At 38.4% G+C, this 24,181-nt stretch overlaps 1 protein-coding gene across 7 annotated transcripts in view; it reads left to right on the top strand.

Annotated features, from left to right (window-relative positions):
• Positions 1–24,181, top strand: part of pard3aa (par-3 family cell polarity regulator alpha, a) — a 516,002-nt gene that overhangs the window by 258,735 nt on the left and 233,086 nt on the right. For all 7 annotated transcript variants that reach the window (XM_089125821.1, XM_089125818.1, XM_089125820.1 and 4 more), the window contains 2 exons: positions 10,634–10,773; positions 12,866–12,994. In XM_089125821.1, the coding sequence (XP_088981947.1) occupies positions 10,634–10,773; positions 12,866–12,994 (269 nt within the window). The remainder of the gene's footprint in view (positions 1–10,633; positions 10,774–12,865; positions 12,995–24,181) is intronic.

Genomic DNA, 24,181 nt, shown 5'->3' with positions numbered 1-24,181 from the left:
CATCCATCCTTCCACTTCCATCCATCCATCCATCATCCATCCATCCATCATCCATCCATCATCCATCCATCCATCATCCATCCATCCACTTCCATCCATCATCCATCCATCCACTTCCTTCCATCCACTTCCTTCCATCCATCCTAGTTCAAAATACACTAGTAATATACTAATATTAAATATAAAATACCATATTACAAATATTTATATGATTCTTCAACTTATATGAAGGTTTTTGATTGGTAATTTTTAATTTATTTTTTTGTCATGTTTGTTAGTTTTTTTATATTTCTATTTTGCTTTAATTTATTTTTATTTCAGTCTCAGTTTTAGTAAGTTTAGTACTTTATTACATTTTTTATAACAATAACAACACTTATACAGCCAATAGAATGAGATCCCACATTTAAACATGCATGAGCCATTGCCTTTAACAGGGATTTGATCCTCCATTCCAGAAGACCTCATGCTCCATCAAGTTCATCCTAAACGTGTTTTTTGGGGTTCAAGTTCTTCCACACCTAACGTGGAAAACCATTTCTATATCGACCTCGATTTGCGCACAGGCATATTGTTTAAACAAACTATTGGAGCGCAGTTATAAACGTCATTGTATGGTGTTGCATTACGTTGTTATTATTAACTTGAATAATAATAAGTCATTGATTGGATGCAAGTATCCATATGCATATGCAAACAATACACTCCCCCGAGAAGTCTTTTCATCTTATTTATCGAAACGCCCTTGAACTATAAAAATAGCATGCGATATGTGTTTTTAATTTATCTATTTGCTTGTTTTGCTCTGAAGTTGCTTGTGTTTTCTGCTGTTTTAATAGCTGATGATATCTGTGTGAACGGTGGTGTATCTGTTCTGCTGTAGTGGCTAGCATTGTGTAACTAATGCAGTTAGTACTTCAAAGCACTCTATCTGCCATTGTCAGGAAGAGTGTGTATAGACTCACACACGGGTCCAAATCCCATTTGTTCTGCACGGCAGCTGCATCTCAGCGTTTCACACCGCAGGAGAACTAGAAATGTCTATCAGAGATACGACAAACACACACAAACACTCGCATATTCATGCATAAACCAGGACGCGCTCACACACACGGCGACGTCTGAGGAATATCTATTCCTGCTTAGGCAGCAGCTCTTGATCTCTACTAGCGGCGGCTTTTGAAAAGAAAATTCTCCAACGTCAAGCCAGAAAACTTTCTCTCCGTCTGATGTTGTTTTCCCTCCTCTCTTTGTCACCATGTCCTGATTTTAGCGATGTCGTAATCACACGCTCCAGCTTGTTTAAATGAAAGAGCAAAAAGAGCTTTCTTTGTCAGCGGGCTTGTCGTATTCGCATCTATTAGGTTGGCGCAGCAGGAGGAGAGAGCGGTAAAGACACAATTAAATCCTGACAGCAAATGGGCCGGGCTTCAGCGCAGTGTGAAATACACAGTGTGTGTGTGTGTCGGGAGCACTACGCCACGCTAGCCTTTAATTGAAGAGACAATCATGGGTGAAAAGGGAGTTTTTAGCTGGAGTTGTGAGGCTGTTGAATGTCTGTTGTGTGTGTGTGTGTGTGTGTGGGGCGGCTTTTTGGATTGTAATATTCAGGTTTAAAAGTTATCTGACTGTCCTCGCAGTATCTCGATGCATCCTAGTTAGCTTAGCCCTTGTGAAAAATAAGTACACTTAAACACATTTTATTGCAGAAATAATGTATTGTAAACTGAATTTAATGTTTTTAGACACTTAATTGCAGTAAAATGTCAAATTTTATTTAATACAGTTTATTAAGAGCGTTTCTTGACCCAATTGAGTAGTGCATCTCTATATGGAATATCATAATTACTTCTATTGTTTATTAAAAATATAATGTTAAATTGTGCTGAATGTATCCTAAACTAAGACACACTTTAATGGGACCTTGCATTTGAATGTATTTGTACACTGTAAAAAAATATGTTATCACAGCATTTTTTTATTTTGTCAAACCAACTTAAATAATTTATTTAGTTCAGATAACTTATTATTTTGAGTTTCTAATGATTAAATCAAACTCCTTCATTGTATTAACTCACTTTTTCCAGTTCAATCAACTTAAAATTTTAAGGCAACCCAGGTTACTTACTTTTTGTAAGTTAAACCAACAATTATTTTTTTTACAGTGTAATAACGAAGTTGCAATTTGGTACATTTTAAATATTTTTCTATGTAAAACTTAATTATAATCAAGCACTTTAGTGTGTTAGTCAATACATCAACATGTGTTCTAAGGCACAATAAAAGATAATGTTAAACACAATGTTTAAAATATACTTTAATAAGTTTTATATTATTACAACATGCACTTTTTAATAGTGTATTTATGTGTGTTAATAAACAGTCTGACTGATGGCTTTGGCCTAAAAACATCAAAAATGAGTAGTCACAATCTCTTCTGTAGTGCAAGGGATTGTGGGTAATATCAGTTGGATAAACATGCACAAATGTGAAAATACGTCTGATACTCCACCACGCCACAAGGGCATCTTTGACACTGTTTTAACAGAAGCTTTATACACTGTCTGGCTCAAAAAATAGGCAATATTTAAACATGGCTGTAAATGGGGACTGGACGACATGGTTGTTTAAGAAATGAAAAGCTACACCCAATTAGGATTAGAAGATATGATATAACATAACAGAGACCTAATAATCACGGCAATAATGATCAATCATTATTACAGTCTTAAAGGAGTAGTTCACTTTTGCTGATAATTTACTCGCTCCCATGTCATCCAAGATGTTTATGTCATTCTTTCTTCAGTCGAAAAGAAATTAAGGTTTTCGATGAAAACATTCCAGGATTTTCTCCATATAATGGACTTCAATGGGAACCAAACGGTTCAAGGTCCAAAAGACACTTTCAGTGCAAACTACAAACTGTTCAAAGGGCTTTAAACGATTCCAGACGATGAATAAGGGTCTTATCAAGCGAAACGATCACTCATTTAATAAATAAAAAAAAAACAAAGTTTAAGTTTAATAAGCTCAAATGCTCGCCTTGCTCTGTTCTGCGTTCACGACTCTCCTGTTTGTTCATCAAAATGAACAAATCTTTTTCCAATTCAATTCGTTCATTTTGTTTGTTGAATCAACCAAATGACTTGAAAAAAGATTTGTTCATTTTGATGAACGAGTTTGAACAGGAGAGTCACGAACGTGCATCACAGAACAGAGCAAGGCGAGCATTTGAGCTTATAAAACTTAAACTGTGTTATTTATTGATTAAATGAGCGATCGTTTCACTTGATAAGACCCTTATTTGTCGTCTGGAATCATTTAAAGCCATTTGAACAGTTTGTAGTTTGCACTGAAACTGTCTTTTGGACCTTGAACCGTTTGGTTCCCATTGTAGTCCATTATATGGAGAAAAATCCTGGAATGTTTTCATCAAAAACCTTATTTTTTATCAGCAAAAGTTTTTTGAAAAGTGAACTACTCCTTTTAAGCGTTTGCATATTCAAATCCAAACAGTTGCTGCGTCCCAATTCACATACTATCCGTCCTAAATAGTATTCGAAATTAGAATTAGTGTGTCCCAAAACGTAGTATGTTGAAATGAGTATTTCAAGGGGACCCGGATGGTCGACTTTAGAATCCAAAGTGCAGATCCGTGCTCAAAACCCATTGAGCTGTGGACGAGGATTGGAACTACAAACGCGAGTAAAAAAACTACAAACATGGCGGATGTGCGAGACCAACTGTTAAGATAAAGGGTTTTGAGTGATTATTAATCAGTAGCCTATCTAACCTGACCAAAATATATGGATTAATTGTTCTCCACATTATATTTAATCTAAAACAGCACTATAAACTCATTCACTTTTAAATACAGCAGTATGGAAACATTGGACGAGTTCTCTGAATGACTGGCAGATCAACTTACGACTCCAAAATGGTGGGAGATTAATTTTAATTGAATGTGGAGGATTTAAACTGTGGTAAGATGATTGACAGGGCAGTTTAAACAGTGACAGATTGCCCGCATAGCGCCAGTTAAAGACGCGATTATGATGAAGTAGTATGTCCCAAAGCTTGCATACTCTTCTGCTTTACACTCATAAGTATGTACTTTTTCTTCTCAAAAACACTACATAGTTTTAGAGCATACACTCTTAGAAGAGAGAGGGAAATGAACAAACGCAGGGCATGGTGCCCGCTGGCTCGTCTGGCTCTGGTGTAGCAGATGTTGAACGCTGGCGCACTGGCACGAGAGTTGGTCTGAGCTCGGGGACTGGCTTGTTATAGGCTAAATACAGCACGCTCTGTGGGAGCTTTCAGCTCTTACCAGCACATGCTCTGACAAACACCAAAGGCTTGCTCTCGGCCCGGGACGTCACCTGGACGCTGATGTGTGTACAAAAACGGGAAATATTGGCCCTTGTAGAAGCTGTTTAATCTGTCAGAGCTTCAGCACTTCTGCGCCAGCCGAGAGATTTATTTGCTCTGGGCACTTTACCACCACCAAATAAAAAACACTAAGAGATTTATGAAACACAATGTTGTCTTTATATCACCTTCGAGTTTTATTCAGTGACAGGTGTACTACGGAATAAAATAATACATCTAATGTTGATTAAACTCAAAGTTCATTCTGCTAAAGGGACTGTAGTGGTGAATGGCTCACTCAAAATATGTATTTTTTATACGCATCAGTAAAAATAAAATGTAAAAAATAGAATTTTCTGCCCAAATCTCTCTCTTTTTTTCCATTAAGATGCTGTTTTGAGGTTTTTCCCCAGCATTTTCCAACTTTTTATCTCTAGGTTATCGCAAATCAATATATTCAATGTCCTTTAATAATATGTTTAAGAATATTAATAATTTGTATTATTATTTTTTAAGTTTCTTAAAAGGGGATGATCTTAAACAGTTACTTTTAAGATACATTTTCAGAACCAAGTTTACATTGTTTTATATCCCACATATTCCATCGCATTTTTAAAGAAAACTGGCCGCATAATCAATCAATTTTTGCCCGCAACAATCACAAAAAAAAAACTCAGTGTTTTTCTGGAAGGACTGAATACTATTATGGTAAATGTTAAATATAAATCGCAAATTTTTTTTACAAATTTTTGGAAATTACCACCACAAAATCAGTCATTTTGATCGCAAAAATCACAAAAAAAAAAAAATCGTGAGATCCTGGAGGGACTGTTTTAGGTTTCTTAAAAGGGGATGATCTTAAACAGTTACTTTTAAGATACATTTTCAGAACCAAGTTTACATTGTTTTAACAATAGTCATATATTTTAATGGAAAATATGCCAAATATGATGTTTCCCGCCATGTGGATATGGGGTTTTGCTTTTATCTCAATCAACTGCACTCATTTAAAGAGTCTTGCTCCTTCTTCCATTAGTACATTTGTCTTTTTTGTGATGATAATCTTAAAATAGTATTTAAATAGGTCTAAGACCACACCGTCCTCTCTCATTTGTCTTTCTCTCTCAACCCCTGTTAAATTAATGGATTGCAGAGAACGTTTTTCTAATTTTTTCCTCAAGCTGTAATTTGCTGTCCTGCCTTACATTGGCCATTTTTCAACCCTCCTTTTTATTGAAGATGCGAGACTTTGGCACAGTAAAATAGACAGCATTCTTTATTATCTTTATCTCACATAATAATAATTAAAAAAAAAAAAACCTGAATGGAGACCTAACCACATCCATGATTAATTAGTGTTAGGCTATTAGTGTTCCATCTCTGTAATTACTTAATTGTAAGCCGTTAACTACTGAATGTCCTAATGGCTGTGAGTTTGATTCTAGTAATTATCCTAAAGGAGGCATCAGGTGGCGTTTGATAGCCTCGCTGGCCTGTTATTGACTGGCTCCGTTCTCCCGGCTGTGGCCGTATGTCTTGGAACATTTAGCCGGCACTATAACAAACATAAAACCATTTAGAGACCAGCACAGCCACTGACCCCAGACCAGTGACACTTGGGCAGGCTTGTTGTTCCTTTGGAACATGGGAATTTCAATACTCACACTCAGACTCTCTCTCACACTAACTCTCTCACTCACACTCTCTCTCTCTCTCTCTCACTCAATTCAATTCAATTCACACCCACTCACACTCAGGGATCGTCACACTCAGACGACGTCTTAAACCCAAACTTTTTGAAAAGCTGGTGGTGCTAAAGGGAATCGAATAGATAGATGTCTGAAACACATAGGTACACCACCTGGAGGAGTACACCATCAGTTATTTAAAATATAATTGACTTCGTGTTATTGAGTTCTTGTTCCTGAGTGCGAGGTAATGGTGGTGATAAAACATAATAAAAGATGTTAGAAGCTTTGTATTTCCTACAGGGCTGGGGAAGGGAAGAGGTATATAAAATGAAAACGAAAGTTTCTAAGTAGTTGCACACATCTAAATAATTGTTGGCATTCAGAATAGGCCCAGATAGATTTCAGCCTAATAGGGATGCCTGCACTGAATTGCCAATTTCACGTGTATTTTCTGTATTTTCAAAATACAAAATACTGTATTTGTATTTAAATACATTTTTCCACACAGTATTTTGTATTTGTATTTAAATACATTTCCATGTATTTATGCCCATCCCTGCTCACACTCTCACTCTCTCACACTCTCGCTCACACACACTCACACATTCACACACTCCCACTCTCTCACATGCACTCTTAAACACACTCTCTCAACAAACATACACAATAAAATAAAAATTCTCTTTAAAAACAACCAAAATGGCTTGTACATTGTATGTGAATTGGGACATTTTTATAGTAATTTAAAGAAATGTGCTTATTTTCTAAAATCATTTACATGAATTAAAAAGCTGTCTTTATTTGAGCTTTAGAGTTATCATTTTATGGTTTATGGCATAGCAACCAAGTTGTAAAATTGCTCAAATCTGCTAAGAAAAATCGCTCGCCGCCATGCAAAATTCCCGATCATGCGGATTACTATTAAAATAGTTTGATTTTTCCCACAAAAACAACAGCGGCTTTCCACTGTCAGGACAAACAGGTCCAGTAAGAGTTAAATGTGACCCCACCTGAAGTGCCTCACTCCAACCCCACTCTTTTCAATAAATAGAGGTCAAAATACATTTGTGGTAATTAATATCATGCTACGAGTGTTTCTGATTGAGCTTAACCCGCATTGATCCTGGAATATTCCATTTAACCTTTTTTTTGAGCCAACCATGAACATGACACATCCCAGTTATTACACAAGCGAGCGAGACAGTCCTGAGGGCTACGAATGTGTCTCCAGATAAGAATACGTGTGCCCTCCTCCGGCCTATCAGTCGCTCTATCTCCCCCGCTGCCTTTTCTTTTACCATTACAGCCGTTGTTCAAATGATAAGGTCAACCTTACTGATCCCTCTGTGTCCTGACCATTACTCTTTTCTCTCCGCGTCTCCAACATCTGCCTATTCGTATTCATTTGGCACTCCTAAAAAGGTCATTTTGTGGACAGGGAGCAAATTGCTGTGCATACCCTGCGTCTGAGCCCCTAACTACATTTTCCAGGATTAAGTAACGTCTGTGGCAAGCTGTAAAGCTCAATTTGCCTGACGCATGTGCACATCAAGACCCTTCAAAGCCTGCGTTTGGAGGGAGTTGGCCCTCTTTTCAATAAGGAAAGGCGAATGCATGCATTCAGGAGGACCTGGCGTGACGACCCGAGCATGTGATGTTACTGTCCCGCTAAAGCGCGTGCCGCTGAAACACACGCGTCTAAATTTGAAATCACACTGCGGTTACGCCGTGCACCCAGATGGGTTTGAAACGTTTAATTATGGTGGCTGTGTTGCCATATGCTTGGCTTTTGCCTGTGTAATTTGTATTTGTGCGCACAGGCGGTCATGGAACACACTTTTTTTTATCTGTGCTGTTAACGGACTTAAAAATATCCCGTCGGATGGATTCAGATTAGTTATTAGATACAGTAGACTTGAGCAGGACTGTAATTTTACTGCGGCCGATGTGCAATCCAAGTGACAGTGTCAAATATAGAGTTCACTAAACTTTTGCAACACTTTAGCTCAACGCAAGGGCCAATGATTTATATAATGATATATATATATATATATATGAAGAGTTCAGATGCAAAAGCCTCTAAATGCCATTTGAAATGTTCTTCTTTAATGATGATTTTTATCAAACTTGTATATTTAAGTTCAGTAATTTCACTTAAATAACAATTAATAGGTAATTATCATTGCCATTTAAGTGAAATCACTGAACTTAAATATACAAGCTTGATAAAAATGGTCATTCTAGAAGAAAATTTCAAATGGCACTTAGAGGCTTTTGCATCTGAACTCTTCATATATATATATATATATAGAAGAAGACTCACCAAAGCTTCATTAATTTTGATCAAAAATACAGTAATATTCTGAAATATTATTAGCATGTAAAATAGCTGTTTTCTATGGGAATATATTGTAAAATATAATTTATTCCTGTGATCAAAGCCGAATTTTCAGCATCATTACTCCGATGATCCTTCAGAAATCACTCTAATATGATGATTTGATGCTCAAGAAACATTTATGATTATTATATATGTTTAAAACAGTTTTTGCTGCCTAATGTTTTTTTGTGGAAACCATGATTTAGTGCTGCTCAAAAATGTGGGGTATTTTTTTATTTGATTTAATTCAGAAAATAATGCTTTTATTCATCAAGAATGCATTACAAGTGACATTAAAGACATTTATAATGTTCTTGAAATATTTATATTTCAAATAAATGCTGTTCTTTTGCACTTTCTATCCATCATAAAATCCTGAAAAAAAAAATATGATGGTTTTCACCAAAATGTGCAAGTTTTCAACAACCTGGAAACTGTTATTTTATGGTTTAATTCTTATCTAAAGGGAAGGACCCAATGTGTTCAGGCGGAAGGTTTTCAGTCAGATCCATTGGAGGTCGTTAAGGGAGTCCCTCAAGGATCTGTTCTAGGTCCGTTATTATTTAGCATATATATATATAAATTGTTTGGATTTTAATATTGAAAATACAAGGTTTCACTTTTATGAAGACGATACAATTATATATTGTTCAGATCCACCTAAGCAACAATCTGTGGCTTTCTTACAGTCTCCTTTCGATATAATACAAAATAGGTTTTGTGCATTGAAGCTGGTCCTAAATGAGAAAAACCCCAAATGTATGCTATTCTCAAACTCTAAAATCTCTACTGAGAATTCAATCTCTCTTTTGACTTTTCAGGGTAATCTGATTACATCAGTATCCGAGTACAAATACCTTGGCATCATTATCCATAACACATTACGTTTCGGGTCGCATATTAATTATCTGAGGCAAAAACTTTAGGATTTTATTTTAGAAACAAATCATGTTTTTCATTTAATGTGAGAAAGAAACCTTTTTAACAGTTCTTGACTATGGGGATGTAGTATATCAGCACGCCCCCTCTTACCTCCTTGTCTCCCTGGATGCTCTGTACCATGGTGCTTTGAGATTTATAACTGGATGCAGATTTTCGACACACCATTGTGACCTATATAAAATGGTTGGTTGGTCGTCGTTGAGCATTAGAAGGAAAAGGCACTGGTATCAATTGATATACAAAGCTATATTGGGTTATTTACCCCCTTATCTTTGTTGTCTTAGTTATTCATTACGTTCTAAATCGATCTACAATTTGCGTGTGCTTTTTGTCATAACCGAGATGGGTAAAACCTCTTTTAAATATGCCGTAGCATCAGATTGGAATCTTCTCCAGACTGAGATGAAGTTAAAAGAAATAGCATCTTGTGGTCAATTTAAATATTTATTAGATAATCGTCAGAGTAAACTAATTGTGTGTAAATGTTTGTAAGTAACTTTTTTTTTGTAATGAGATTTGTTTATGTCTGTGTGTTGTAACTTTGATGTTAAATGTCCATGTAAACTAAGCTGCTTATCTTGGCCAGGACACTCCCGAAAAATAGATTTTAATCTCAGTGAGTCTTTTTCCTGGTAAAATAAAGGTAAATAAATAAAACCCTTTCAAATGACTCACATCAGCGTCCACTTTTAAAACTTTTTTCACAGATCAAGGTTTGCTCACATTATATTCTTTATTTAGTAAGATAAGTTTAAATGACTCTAATATATATTAGAGTCATTTATAGACATTTTATAGAAAATATGTGGTGTAATAAAAAAGGAATCAACTGATAAATAAAAGCAACCAGGACATATACAGTTTCAGTAAGGGAGCACAATAAAAAAAAAATTTTTTTTTTTATTTATTTTTATTTTTTTAGTTTTTTTTTAAATTGATTTTCTATTTTAATTCTACATTAATAATTATTCATTCTGTTGTTTCTGCTGATATTATCATTCATTGAGTTGTATACATCTAAATGTATTTTGTTTTCTTTTGCTTTTTTGTAAAATTTAAAATCCTAATAAAAATACTTATTAAAAAAAAAAAAAGAATATGTGGTGTATAAAAAGCAACCTTTTACAACTCAAACTACGCTAAACATAGAACAAATTCACAAATCCTCTTCTCAGTGTGTGGTCACTGTAACAGCATGTTTGGTCTACAGACAGACTCGAGTGTTTTGTTTGTTATTCCTGCGCTGTAGGTCCGGAGGGCTTGGGTTTTAGCATCACCTCCAGAGACGTGCCCATCGGCAGTTCGGCCCCCATATATGTGAAGAATATCCTCCCCCGTGGAGCCGCCATCCAGGACGGGCGTCTGAAAGCTGGAGACCGGCTGCTCGAGGTGAGAAACACTGAAGCTCTTGAGCATCACATGACCTCTGTGACTTCCTCTCACAGCTTCCTCAACTTCCTCTACAAACATTTCAGCAGCAAATATGGCTTTTCTTTGATTAAAAAAAAAACTTCTTCCGTTCCCTGTTTCATACCAAGTACCGTCGAATTGTTTTCCAGAGGATTTCCGTTCTTAGTTCATTCTGCTGGTCCATCGGAGACGACATGTCTCATTGTTTTCCTCTCTCCCTTGTGAGAAGCACTTTCCTTTTTAGTTTCGGAAAGTAAATAATGTTCATAAAAGAGAATGGACAAAAAGAACTGATTTACAATGACAGCCAATCAACAATGGCCATTTCATTTAGAAATGGAGCAGGACACCTGCAGGCTCTCATGCCAGAACGTCATCCATTTGGCTTAACAAACCCTGATTCATCGCTTTAATGGAGTCAAGGCCTTTCAGAGTGCTGTCGGTTCACCATGGGCCTTTATGTTGCCATAGAAATATGAGGACTATCTCCTGTTGTCATGGTCACAATAATGCGACTGCCATTAATTGAAATGTTTGATCAGATATAATTGCACAGAACGCAATTCGTGCTTTATTAAACACCCTTTCAAATGACTCGCATCAGTAAAAAGTGCCACTTTTTCACAGGTCAAACTTAAATACTGTATATCATGATCTGATAATCTGATATTGAGAACATTATGTATTAAAATAAAATGATATGTGGCTACTGTCAACAAAAACACCTCCAGGAATTGACCGGTGTGCTTTCTGAAACTACATCCCAGGCATGATACACTGTTCCCAATGCACTGATATTATACACACATATCCTTTATATATATCGTTATAGTATCATTTAGGATTTATTGTGTTTGTTTAAAGGGATACTTCACCTCTGGAAAGATGAATGTGTATTTAAAATGGGTCATTTGTGTAAAAGAAATTAGACATTATTTTTGAATTTGGAGCTTTATAGACTGAGAAAAGACAGAAAATGTATTTTTGGCTTATATGGATGAAAAACAACAACTCCCAGAATGCACTTGCTACACAGTAGCTACACAGTAGTTAAAGAGTAACTAAACACTTAACCGACTTTTTTTAGTTAATGATCTGTAAGAATGGGTCTTTATTAATACCAGTCATTGATTCGAGTAACTTTTTTGACATTTGTTTATAAAGTGTTTTATTTCTACAATATATGGTGTAAAAGCGTCTTAGTGCTGCCCTCTTCAGGTTGAACGGTGGCTACTGCAGTTGAATTTTCCTATTGGATGTTCCGCACTTCGTGACGTACGCAGGTTTCAGCATAAAAACCATCTTGTGTCGTCAAAACCACTGTAGGGAGTCAGGAATTGGAATTGCGATTGTATTGAAAACGATCAGGATAGAGTGTTTTAGCATCGATTTCGTCCCCTCTATCTCCGCTGGGGTCTGCCCACTTTTTCAGCATTTTCAAATATTGCCAGTGGGTGGAGTCAGGCTCTGACCAGGGGTTTAGTTACCCTTTAAACAACAAGTCTAGGCTAATAGTGATGAGTCTGCCCGAAAATGTGTTTCGAGATCGCCCACAATTTTTGCGTTCTACAGTCGCCATTCATTATGTTTATTGTTTACTGTGGCGAGCAGGACGAGTGAGGGCCACGGGAGAACGGTGTGAGGATGGTAACCCCTACTACTCCGCTTTCTCCACAGAACAAGAGCCTGCTAGCTTAGCTTCCAAAAAAAAAGATGGCCGACACTATGTGTTCATTCTGTGAGTGAGATCGCCCTCTATGGGCGGGTTGAGGACATGCGGGACAGACCTGACTACTGAGTGTAGTCTTTAGCCTCTGGACAAACAATCCTCCGATGACACCAAATGACGTTTTTTACATTGTTTGTCAAGACAAAAAACACATAAATCTCTCGTCTAAGGGGGATATGAGGGTGGAAAGCACGGTAATTTGAAAATACTAAAGGTTTCCTTCTAATACAGTCTTAATGTTAAATCCTGAAGTATCCCTTTAATGCAAATGGCTTACAAAATGTATTTAATAAATAATTTATTGTTAAGACAAATATTTATCTCTTTTGTGTGTGCGTGTAGGTGAATGGAGTGGATCTGAATGGTAAGACTCAGGAGGAGGTCGTGGCTCTGTTGCGCTCGACTCCCATGGGAGGCACTGTAGGTCTTCTCATCGTCAGACAAGAGGACGCTTTCCTGCCCCGCGAAGTGGTGAGTCACTCAAACACACACACACCTAAATGTGCAACCTTCTTAAAATGGTTTAACAATGGCCCCAGTAAAACGGTCTCTCGATATCACACAGAGTTCATATAGCTCCATGAAATGGCCTCTTCAACTCCTTCCCTGCCTCGGGCCTATTTAGGTCACATGTGTGCCACGGAGGCAGCTGCCACCCGCCTTAACTCATTTTGAAGTCATTATTATTTCCATAATAGATAATTCAGGAGTGCAAATGAACTCCAGGCTGCCTTGACATTTGTATGCAGATTTATTTCTTGGTCGACATTCCATAAAGATGCTTCTTTATTGAGTCAGTGTGGAGGGTTCCCATTGGCTGTCTCAATGAACTGCTGTTTGCAGCGTCAGTGCAGTTCCTCCTTTCCTATATGCGGTATGATCAAGTCATGTCCAGGTCCAGCCCCATTCTGTTTTCTAAAATGATATGTATCATAAAAGTCTAGAGCAGACAGCCAGTGCCGTTTAGTGATTGTTTAACATGACATATTTTGTGTTTCCTATAAGTGAGTCTCTTCACTAAAGGGAGTTGGCAGTCATTTAAATCAAATTGTACTTTGCTGGTTAGTGTTCGTGCAACATCGAACTGCAATTACACTATCAAATGTCTCAGAGGTGAATATATGCAGGCATGTAAGAGTCTCTATTCATTTGGAGAAAACCAACATTATGTAAAATTAAGCTGTATGGGTGAGGACTTGGAATAGAGTGATAATGGATCATACCCTGCCATTACTTTGACAATAATATTTTAAAACTTATAATATGAATTTACAGTTTTTTACACACGTTTTCAAAACAAAGTCTCCTTTTTTCAAAACTCTACACACAATTCAGAAACTGCGCACAAGAAATGCAAAATTACGGACCCCGCCTAGTCCCACTCTGGCAAAAAAATAATAATTATAACTATCTTGTTGCCTCAAGATAGTAACTCGTGGCCTCAAGATAGTAATTCGTGGCATCAATATAGTAACTTGTGGTCTCAAGATAGTAACTCGTGGCCTCAAGATAGTAACTCGTGGCCTCAAGATACTATTTCTTGGCCTCAAGATACTATTTTGTGGCCTCAAGATAGTAACTCGTGGCCTCAAGATAGTAACTCGTGGCCTCAAGATAGTAATTCGTGGCATCAATATAGTAACTTGTGGCCTCAAGATAGTAACTCGTGGCCTCAAGATAGTAATTCGTGGCATCAATATAGTAACTTGTGGCCTCAAGATAGTAACTCGTGGCCTCAAGATACTATTTCTTGGCCTCAATATACTATTTTGTGGCCTCAAGATACTAACTCGTGGCCTCAAGATAGTAATTCGTGGCATCAATATAGTAACTTGTGGCCTCAAGATAGTAACTCGTGGCCTCAAGATACTATTTCTTGGCCTCAAGATACTATTTTGTGGCCTCAAGATACTAACTCGTGGCCTCAAGATAGTAATTCGTGGCATCAATATAGTAACTTGTGGCCTCAAGATAGTAACTCGTGGCCTCAAGATAGTAACTCGTGGCCTCAAGATACTATTTCTTGGCCTCAAGATACTATTTTGTGGCCTCAAGATACTAACTCGTGGCCTCAAGATAGTAATTCGTGGCATCAATATAGTAACTTGTGGCCTCAAGATAGTAATTCGTGGCATCAATATAGTAACTTGTGGCCTCAAGATAGTAACTCGTGGCCTCAAGATAGTAATTCGTGGCATCAATATAGTAACTTGTGGTCTCAAGATAGTAACTCGTGGCCTCAAGATAGTAACTCGTGGCCTCAAGATACTATTTCTTGGCCTCAAGATACTATTTTGTGGCCTCAAGATAGTAACTCGTGGCCTCAAGATAGTAACTCGTGGCCTCAAGATAGTAATTCGTGGCATCAATATAGTAACTTGTGGCCTCAAGATAGTAACTCGTGGCCTCAAGATAGTAATTCGTGGCATCAATATAGTAACTTGTGGCCTCAAGATAGTAACTCGTGGCCTCAAGATACTATTTCTTGGCCTCAATATACTATTTTGTGGCCTCAAGATACTAACTCGTGGCCTCAAGATAGTAATTCGTGGCATCAATATAGTAACTTGTGGCCTCAAGATAGTAACTCGTGGCCTCAAGATACTATTTCTTGGCCTCAAGATACTATTTTGTGGCCTCAAGATACTAACTCGTGGCCTCAAGATAGTAATTCGTGGCATCAATATAGTAACTTGTGGCCTCAAGATAGTAACTCGTGGCCTCAAGATAGTAATTCGTGGCATCAATATAGTAACTTGTGGCCTCAAGATAGTAACTCGTGGCCTCAAGATAGTAACTCGTGGCCTCAAGATACTATTTCTTGGCCTCAAGATACTATTTTGTGGCCTCAAGATACTAACTCGTGGCCTCAAGATAGTAATTCGTGGCATCAATATAGTAACTTGTGGCCTCAAGATAGTAATTCGTGGCATCAATATAGTAACTTGTGGCCTCAAGATAGTAACTCGTGGCCTCAAGATACTATTTCTTGGCCTCAATATACTATTTTGTGGCCTCAAGATACTAACTCGTGGCCTCAAGATAGTAATTCGTGGCATCAATATACTAACTTGTGGCCTCAAGATACTATTTCTTGGCCTCAAGATACTATTTTGTGGCCTCAAGATAGTAACTTGTGGCCTCAAGATACTATTTCTTGGCCTCAAGATACTTTTTCGTGGCCTCAAGAAAGTAACTCGTGGCCTCAAGATAGTAATTCGTGGCATCAATATACTAACTTGTGGCCTCAAGATACTATTTCTTGGCCTCAAGATACTATTTTGTGGCCTCAAGATAGTAACTTGTGGCCTCAAGATACTATTTCTTGGCCTCAAGATACTTTTTCGTGGCCTCAAGAAAGTAACTCGTGGCCTCAAGATAGAGTTAGTATCTTGAGGCCACGAGATAATATCTTGAGGCCACGTGTTAGTATCTTGAGGCCACGAATTACTATCTTGAGGCCACAAGTTACTATCTTGAGGCCACGAGTTACTATCTTGAGGCCACGAGTTACTATCTTGAGGCCACGAGTTACTATCTTGAGGCCACGAGTTACTATCTTGAGGCCACGAGTTGCTATCTTGAGGCCACGAGTTATTATCTTGAGGCCACGAGTTAGTATCTTGAGGCCACGAGTGTAGTGTTTTGAAAAAAGTGTTTTATGCAATTGAAAACTGAGTCAAAGGCTGAGAAATAGCTTATGGTTTTGAAGATTTGGCATGTAGTTTTGCACTTTGAGTGAGAGGTTTCAAAAATCGTGTGACATGAAAAGATTGTGTTTGTAAGCAGTTGAAATACTCCAAATGTATGCAGTGAGTGAAAGTTTAATTCTATATTAACTTCATCTGGGTTTGATGTGTTAGAAGGTAACATGCATGTCAACAATTGCATTCAAACTCTTTATCTAATGTTAAATATGGTCTAAAATGTGTAGAATAGTGACAGTTTGTAGGAATCCTGCACTTGATTACTGGCAGATTTTCTTGAAAATTAAACCCAAGTAAATGAGCGCTTTAAAGAAGTAGTTCACTTTTTAAAAAAAACAAAAAAAACTTTTGCTGATAAGTTTTTCAGTCGAAAAGAAATTATTTTTTTTGATGAAAACATTCCAGTATTTTTCTCCATATAATGGACTTCAATGGGAACCAAACGGTTTAAGGTCTAAAAGACAGTTTCAGTGATGAACGAGTTCGAACAGGAGAGTCACAAACGTGCGTCACAGAACAGAGCAAGGTGAGCATTTGTGCTTATAAAACTTAAACTTTGTTATTTATTCATTAAATGAGCGATCGTTTCGCTTGATAAGACCCTTATTGATCGTCTGGAATCGTTTAAAGCCCTTTGAACAGTTTGCAATGAAACTCTCTTTTGGACCTTGAACCGTTTGGTTCCCATTGAAGTCCATTATATGGAGAAAATCCTGGAATGTTTTCATCAAAAACCTTAATTTCTTTCCGACTGAAGAAAGAAAGACATGGACATCTTGGATGACATGGGGGTGAGTAAATTATCAGCAAAAGTTTTTTGAAAAGTGAACTACTTTAAGTTGATTTGATTCGTTCTGAAATGCAGTTCAAAAGACAGTTAATAATGCATCAATTTAGTGGTGTGTCATTTGATTTACAGAACCAATTCTATATAAACTGGATACAGTTCTGGATAAAACTGACTGGGACTTTGAAAGTAGGAGCATAATAATATATTTTCAGAAACACCGCCACATGAATATCTTTGACAACCAATGGCAGATTCCCAACAAAGACGGAACATTCTGGCAAGGTTATGAACCAACATTCTTCCAGAAACGCTAATATAACGTCCGTTCAAAAATGTGTGGTGTTTAATAATTTTCTCAAATCATTAGCACAGCAATATTTATACATTCTTCATGGAACTTTTGTCTAAAATGTCCGAGACCGTTCCCATAATTTTTGCAAAATGGTCAAATGGGATGTTCCCATAAGGGATTGATTTTTGGGGTGATTGAGAGTGGTTGAAGACGAGCTTTGACTTTCTCTCCTTGGCTCAGGCAAGATTTGATTAAAGACGCCATCATGAAGACACACTTTCACAAACTCTCCCACTCCGCCTCGTTTCTCATCAACTCCCCCTTAAAATTTGGAGTTTAAGACATCCGAACGACAGGGGTGGGAAGAGATAAACTGTTGGATGCTTCATTACTCTTATTGTCACATTAACATTCAGGAGGCTTTAGCTTTGCAACGCGCCCCGTTCAGGCATTAAAGGATCTCAATAATCCATACAAGTATGTTCATAAAAATCAGATTACAAAAGCATCGCTCCACCGCTGACAGTTATTGCAAATAAAGTGGAGAGAGAGAGAGAGGACAGGGGACGGTTATTGATGCTATTTTGTAGATGTGCGAGAGAGAGAGAGAGAGAGTGAGTGGTGGTTTTATATGAAGATATGGGAAGGCTGTCATGAGCCAATCACAGTGCCGGACCATTAACGCATCAAAGACCGAGTGACATGCTCTGCCACCGTGACAGGTTACAGTCTAATAAATCAACACTGCCAAGTACTTATGCTTTTCGATATTTAAAGACATGACACAATTAACCTCAAATTAGCATAACGACAATGTGAGAGAAAGTAATAGAGCGAAATTGGACATAGTTGGCTCTAACCCCTAACACACGCCGAGGGATCTTATTTATTTATTTTCATTTATCTGCATGCATGCGATTAGCCTCCAGACGTCTAGGGAATTGCAGACATTTTACGAAAGCGTGAGTGTCAAATGTGGGCCGGCAGAGGCAGTGACTTATTGATAGGGGCGTCAGCTTTAACCTTTGCTCACAGCCGAAGTCCAGTCCTGAGGGAACCGCAGAAAAATGAGCTTTGATGCCCCCGGCCAGCCCTCGCCCTTTAGAGAAAAAGAGAAAGAGAAGCGAGAGAAGGAGGAGGCATGCTCAGTGAACTCCAAAGAGGAATCGATGAAGTGTTGTCCTTGGAGTCTTCTGCACTCTGGGCTGGTGTTAGTTGAGTGCAATTATAGGTCATGTGCCACTCAATGTGTCATATACTCAGGAGATTACTGATCTTTAAACAACTGAGTTGTTGCTTTGTTTGCTGCTCCTGACAGGTGGATTGAGGCTCGCGGACACATTTGGGTCAATCTTAAGGGCTGTTCACAACAAGAACCATAACTATAAAGATAACTTGAAAAATATTAGAAACTCAACACTTTTGTTTTCGCCACCATTTTTCAGACTTTTTCTATGGACACAAATGGCCAGTGTGGCCAAATTGAGGCCAGTGAAAATGCTGAGGAAAACCACTAGCCACAGAGCAAACAAGTTAATGTGAAGCCCTGTTTACACAGTTACATCACCCTGTCGCCCAAGACTGGTTCTCAATGAAACTAAGCAGGGCTGAGCCGGGTCAGTACCTGGATGTTTGAGTACCTGGTTCTTGCTGGAAGAGGTGTTAGTGAGGCCAGCAGGGGGCACCTCACCCTGTGGCTCCTAACGCCCCAGTAAAGTGATGGGGACGCTATACTGTAACAAGCGGACGAGACCTTAAAGGGATAGTTCACTTTGAAATTAATTTTTGATATGTTTTATCTTACCTCAAGGGCATCCAAGATGTAGGTGTCTTTGTTTTCACAGTATTTTCAATTTTGACATTTTTCAGTCAAACCGTTGTTGTCAATCAGTCATACACTGGAGGCTAAGGGGGTCCACCAAAAAGCATGCAGAGAAGTCCAAATTAAACATGATTTAATGACTCGTAAATGTAAGTACACATTGATGGCCTAAGACACGAAACGAGCGGTTTGTGTGAGAAAACGAACGATATTTATATCGTTTTTACCCCGTGTAATCCAAATGATCTGAATCAGTTGTTCAATGTCCAACTGAACCGAACTGAATCAGTTCAATGTTACGCCGGAAGTGATCGCTTGCGTGTGATGTCACTCAATATTTACACAGAGATTTTGGAAGTTTTACCGTTTAACATATTTAGATATACCGAAATCGTCTTCCATTGCGGTTTCCCGTATATCTAAATATGTTTAGTGAAAGGTAAAACTTCCGAAATCTCTGTATAAAAAAAGAGTGACGTCACACGCAAGCGATCACTTCCAGACCGAAGCGCCCGTGCCGTCAGAGATCATTTTGTCATGGCTATGATTACAAGAGGTAAAACGATATAAATACTGTTCGTTTTCTCACACAAACCGCTCGTTTCGTGTCTTAGGCCATCAATGTGTACTTACATTTACGAGTCATTAAATCATGTTTAATTTGGACTTCTTTGTGCATGTTTTTTGGTGGACCCCTTAGCCTCCAGTGTATGACTGATTGACAACAACGGTTTGACCTAAAAATGTCAAAATTGAAAATACTGTGGAAACAAAGACACCTACATCTTGGATAAAACATATAAAAAATTAATTTCAAAGTGAACTATCCCTTTAAACCGAGGGTGGTCAATCAAAAAATGCTAAATGCCAGGATGTCTTTCGGAGAGAGTAGGGGTGTTTCCCCGGCATCCTGGCCAAACTTGCCCAGTGGTCTCATATATATATATATATATATATATATATATAACAATTGGATTCATCACTATGTCTTCTCTCCACCAGTAAGCTGGTGTGTGGTGGGCGTTCTGGCACAATATGGCTGCCGTCGCATCATCCAGGTGGATGCTGCACATTGGTGGTGGTTGAGGAGATCCCCCCTTTTATGTAAAGCGCTTTGAGTGCCAAGAAAAGTGCTATATAAATGTAATGAATTATTAGTACTATTATTTTTATTTTTATTAGCTGCCTATGAAGGCCGTCAGGCAGATGACTAGGCTTTGGGACATAATAAGACTTTAGCCAGCATACACTCTTGTCTACATTGCAGCTTATTCCAATTCAATCACTTAAGGCCCCTGATGAAGTAGAGAAAGTATATCGGGGCCTTTAGATTTGCCCAGTTAGTTGATGGGTTTTTTTTTTATGTCAATTTGTTTCATTTGAAATGGGACACAACACTGTCATGTACGTCACAAACAAAGTTGTTCCCTGGACGTGGGCCATCGAAGAAGTCTGTAAACATGGGCTTTGTTTTCCGCGGTTCAATAAGAAACATGTATTCTCAAACTCCCGGAAATTGTGCAAAGCTAATCAGATTGGATTTTATGCAACATGCATAAAGCGGGCAGTTGGCAGTCCACCGCAGTGACGTCTGACATCTCGTCATCTTAACATTTGCATCAGGTTCATTTATTTCGGAATTGGAGGAGAGCCTTGAATATAAAACAACCATTCGTGTTTCAGAAAGGCTGTCGGTGGATAGTCTGTGCGGTTGATGCTGATGGAGCGAGAGGGTGAAGGAAAAGGATAAATGATGAAAGTGGGAGGATCTGGGAGGAGAGGGAGGGAGAGCGAAACAGCAGGAGACGGATAGGCCAGAAGATGGAGAGAGAGGGAAAGAATGAGAGATGTGATAGGCATCTCAGGGAGCCATCACAAACTCCACTGTGGAGAAAAGGAGAGAAAAAGAGAACTGACAACAGCGGCGAGGGAGCAAACGTGTTTTGACAGACGTTCTGCACTTGATGAAATCTTACCTTGCCACTTCGCTGAGACACGCGAATACACTCCGAGACCCGACAAACACCCTGCTGCTGAATTATTCATGTCAGAAAACGCAATTATCCGGCACACTAATGTGGCCAGCGGCGTGAGAGCATTAAAACAACACACACACACACAAACAATTCCATCGTGTAAACATAAAGCCCAGCGCCTTCTTCTCGAAATCTCGAAATGAGAGAAAAAAAAAAAACTATACCGAGGGCGGATTCGAACCCGTAACCTCTGACAGTCTTGGCAAAAGATCTACCACTGGACCATTGAAGAACTCAAACTCGAAGAAAATGCACTTCCGAACGCGTCTCTGTCCGCAGCACATTTCAAACCACACTGACGCTCGTGGTTTTGTGGTCTGGTTTGGGACACAAACACTGCAGTGTGGGGGAATAAAAGCCTCTGTCCATCAGTCAAGCTCTGAAGTAGATAAAGCACTTCTTTGTCAGTTCCTAACCTTCACAATACCCAGTCAAGTTCTCCTTTCTGTGGTGCATCATTTATTATTATTATTATGATTGAGTGTTCCACCATCAGCATTGTGTTTTTAAAGTGTTGTATTAATGACATAATAGTCCAACTTTTTTCCTGGAGACTCCTGTGTTCAGTTTGAGAATGCACCTCACTAAGAAATACATTTAACTTCCTTAATGGGGTGGTTTACTCCTTTTTTTCTTTGCATGATTGTGTTTATGGGGTGCAATACAATATGTATTGGTGGTTTTTCTTTTCTTTTTTTTAGATTTTTCATAAATTTCACCTTTATTGTAAGCCGATTTCTCCTCTGTCATTTGAAAGACCGGTTGACTTCCTGAGTCTATGAAACCACTCCCTCAGAAACAGGCAGTGGGCTCAGATTGGTTAGTTTGGGGCGGTGTGTTGTGATTGGCTAAACTGTAGTCCATTACCTTTACGGGCGAAGTTGCATGTGTTGTTCATGTCAAATGTACATAATGGTGTCGATAGAAACCATTACAAACTGATACAAACCCAGAAAGCGGCGATGAAGAGAGGCAAGCAGAACCTCACCACACACGCCTCTTACTAAACGCTTCTGAATGGTAATTTGCCATTTTTTTTAACTTTATACACGTTTGTTTTACACAATAGCATCGAACCGACTGGCCTATATATACAGTATACACAAACAACGTTGGCATTGGTTTACATTCTTGATCAAATCGAAAAATAACTTCAAATACATTTACAAAATGAGTACATATACAAATTCAGGTCCAAAATGTTTGTGCGCGTTTGTCGTAGACACGAAATAGCTTAACTAAACAGCGCTGCAACTTTGCAGATACTTTTCATGCACCAACGGCAACATTACACACTATTTGAAATGAAAAAAGTGAAATCGCAATCAACCTCCCCTTTAAATGGGTTCGATTATGTTTTCAACTTTATTTTGTGTGTATTGCTGCTGTTTGAGAATGAGCTCTACAAAGTCGCTCCAGTGGGAGTTATTTCCGAACACTCATTGTAGTCTTGAGTTTTCTTTCAGGAACGGACATGACACAATATTTCCCAATATACACCCTCAAATAGGGCATTTTTCAAGGGGACATCCATTTGTAGTAGTGTCGGAACCATAGTGGACGTTATTGAGTGCACTCATTATATCCCACATTTCACCGCAATATCTAGTGTACAGCCTATGTATACTTAAAGGACGTCCAAATTCGTTTTCCTCGTTTTCATTCAGTCCTTCAAGTGATCATTATTAGTGGACTCATGTAGGGATTAGGGATTGAGGGTTTAAGGGGTGATTTCTGATTCAGGCCTAGACTGAGCCAAATTACAAAATAAAAGACATGAAACGTTGAAAGTGAAAACAAAACCCAAATCCAATTGTGACACACACAGGATTGAGCCTGCTGAACTTGATTGATCAGAAGGAAATCTCTGAGCACTTTTGAGTTTGTGTGTTTGGAAAACTCGCTGTCAAAGCTTGAAACATTTATTTTTGGACTCAACTTCCCAGAATGAATGCCGATGAGCTTTTTGTTTTCATGCTCTAATAATGCACCCATCTGTAGTCAATTGCAACTCTCTCCAAGTTGAAGTAGATGCACACGACTTTTGGCTTGTTCAGTAACCGTGACTCGTCAATCCAATGCAAAATCTGGCAGAACGGTTCAGATGACAGGGTGTACGGGAACGTCGTTTCAGCTCGGCATAGAATAGTAATTAAACACTACATTAAATTCCTCTTCATGACCAGTTCAGACTTTTCACGGATCCATTAGAGGCTGAATCTGCCAAGCTAAGAGAATCTTAATTGCGCAATTAATTTGAACGCTGATGTCTACTGACAGTTGGATTTATGCTGTCTATTGAGGCCAGATCCAGATAAATGTGTGACAGGTTCTATTTTAATACCGCTGATGAGTCGGCTTGATATCCCACGAGTGACGCCCATTTTCATCTGAAAATCTGCTGTTTTTTCAGAACTTGCTTCCGAAAAATGCAAAGTTATTGTTATCGAGTTTCTGTTGTTCATTTCCTGTTTTGTTCCAATTTCTCTCACTTCACTGGGGGACGTTTCTATTTTTAAATGTGGTTTGGAAGGTTTTTGTGAATGTTAAATTGTTAGGAATCGACAACAACAATGGGACTTTTGTTTTCTCAAATGGTCACAATTATTCTCAGCAGATAATATCTTTGTTTTTCAGAATCGCTTTGTACACTCGCGCTCTGGGTACTTGGTCTTTTCCAGTGCCAACAGAAAGGTCACTTATTTCCCCATGCGGCCATATTTGTTTTGAATCTGTTCACTGGATGTGGGAAACTTTAGTGACTCAAAGGGGGAAGAAATCAAATCAGCATGTTACCTGGACACTAGAGACGTTCTTAAATGAGAGATTGCTGGGTGTGTTGATGGGAATTGTTGAGGGAGCTCTTTTGTAAGCTCTGGAAAGTTGGAAGTATGTTTGTTCCTGCTCAACATCAAGTGCCTCTGATTGCCCAAGAGCTGCAGCAATCATCCACACACAGCCTTAAAACACTGACAGCGTGAGTGTGTTCACCATGGCTGTTTTTAAGGAAG

Source organism: Pimephales promelas, chromosome 22 (genome assembly GCF_988280905.1).
Source record: "Pimephales promelas chromosome 22, fPimPro1.hap1.1, whole genome shotgun sequence".
Lineage (NCBI taxonomy): Eukaryota > Metazoa > Chordata > Actinopteri > Cypriniformes > Leuciscidae > Pimephales > Pimephales promelas.
Note: the sequence above shows the minus strand (reverse complement) of the source record. Positions and strands in the feature narration are given on the sequence as shown.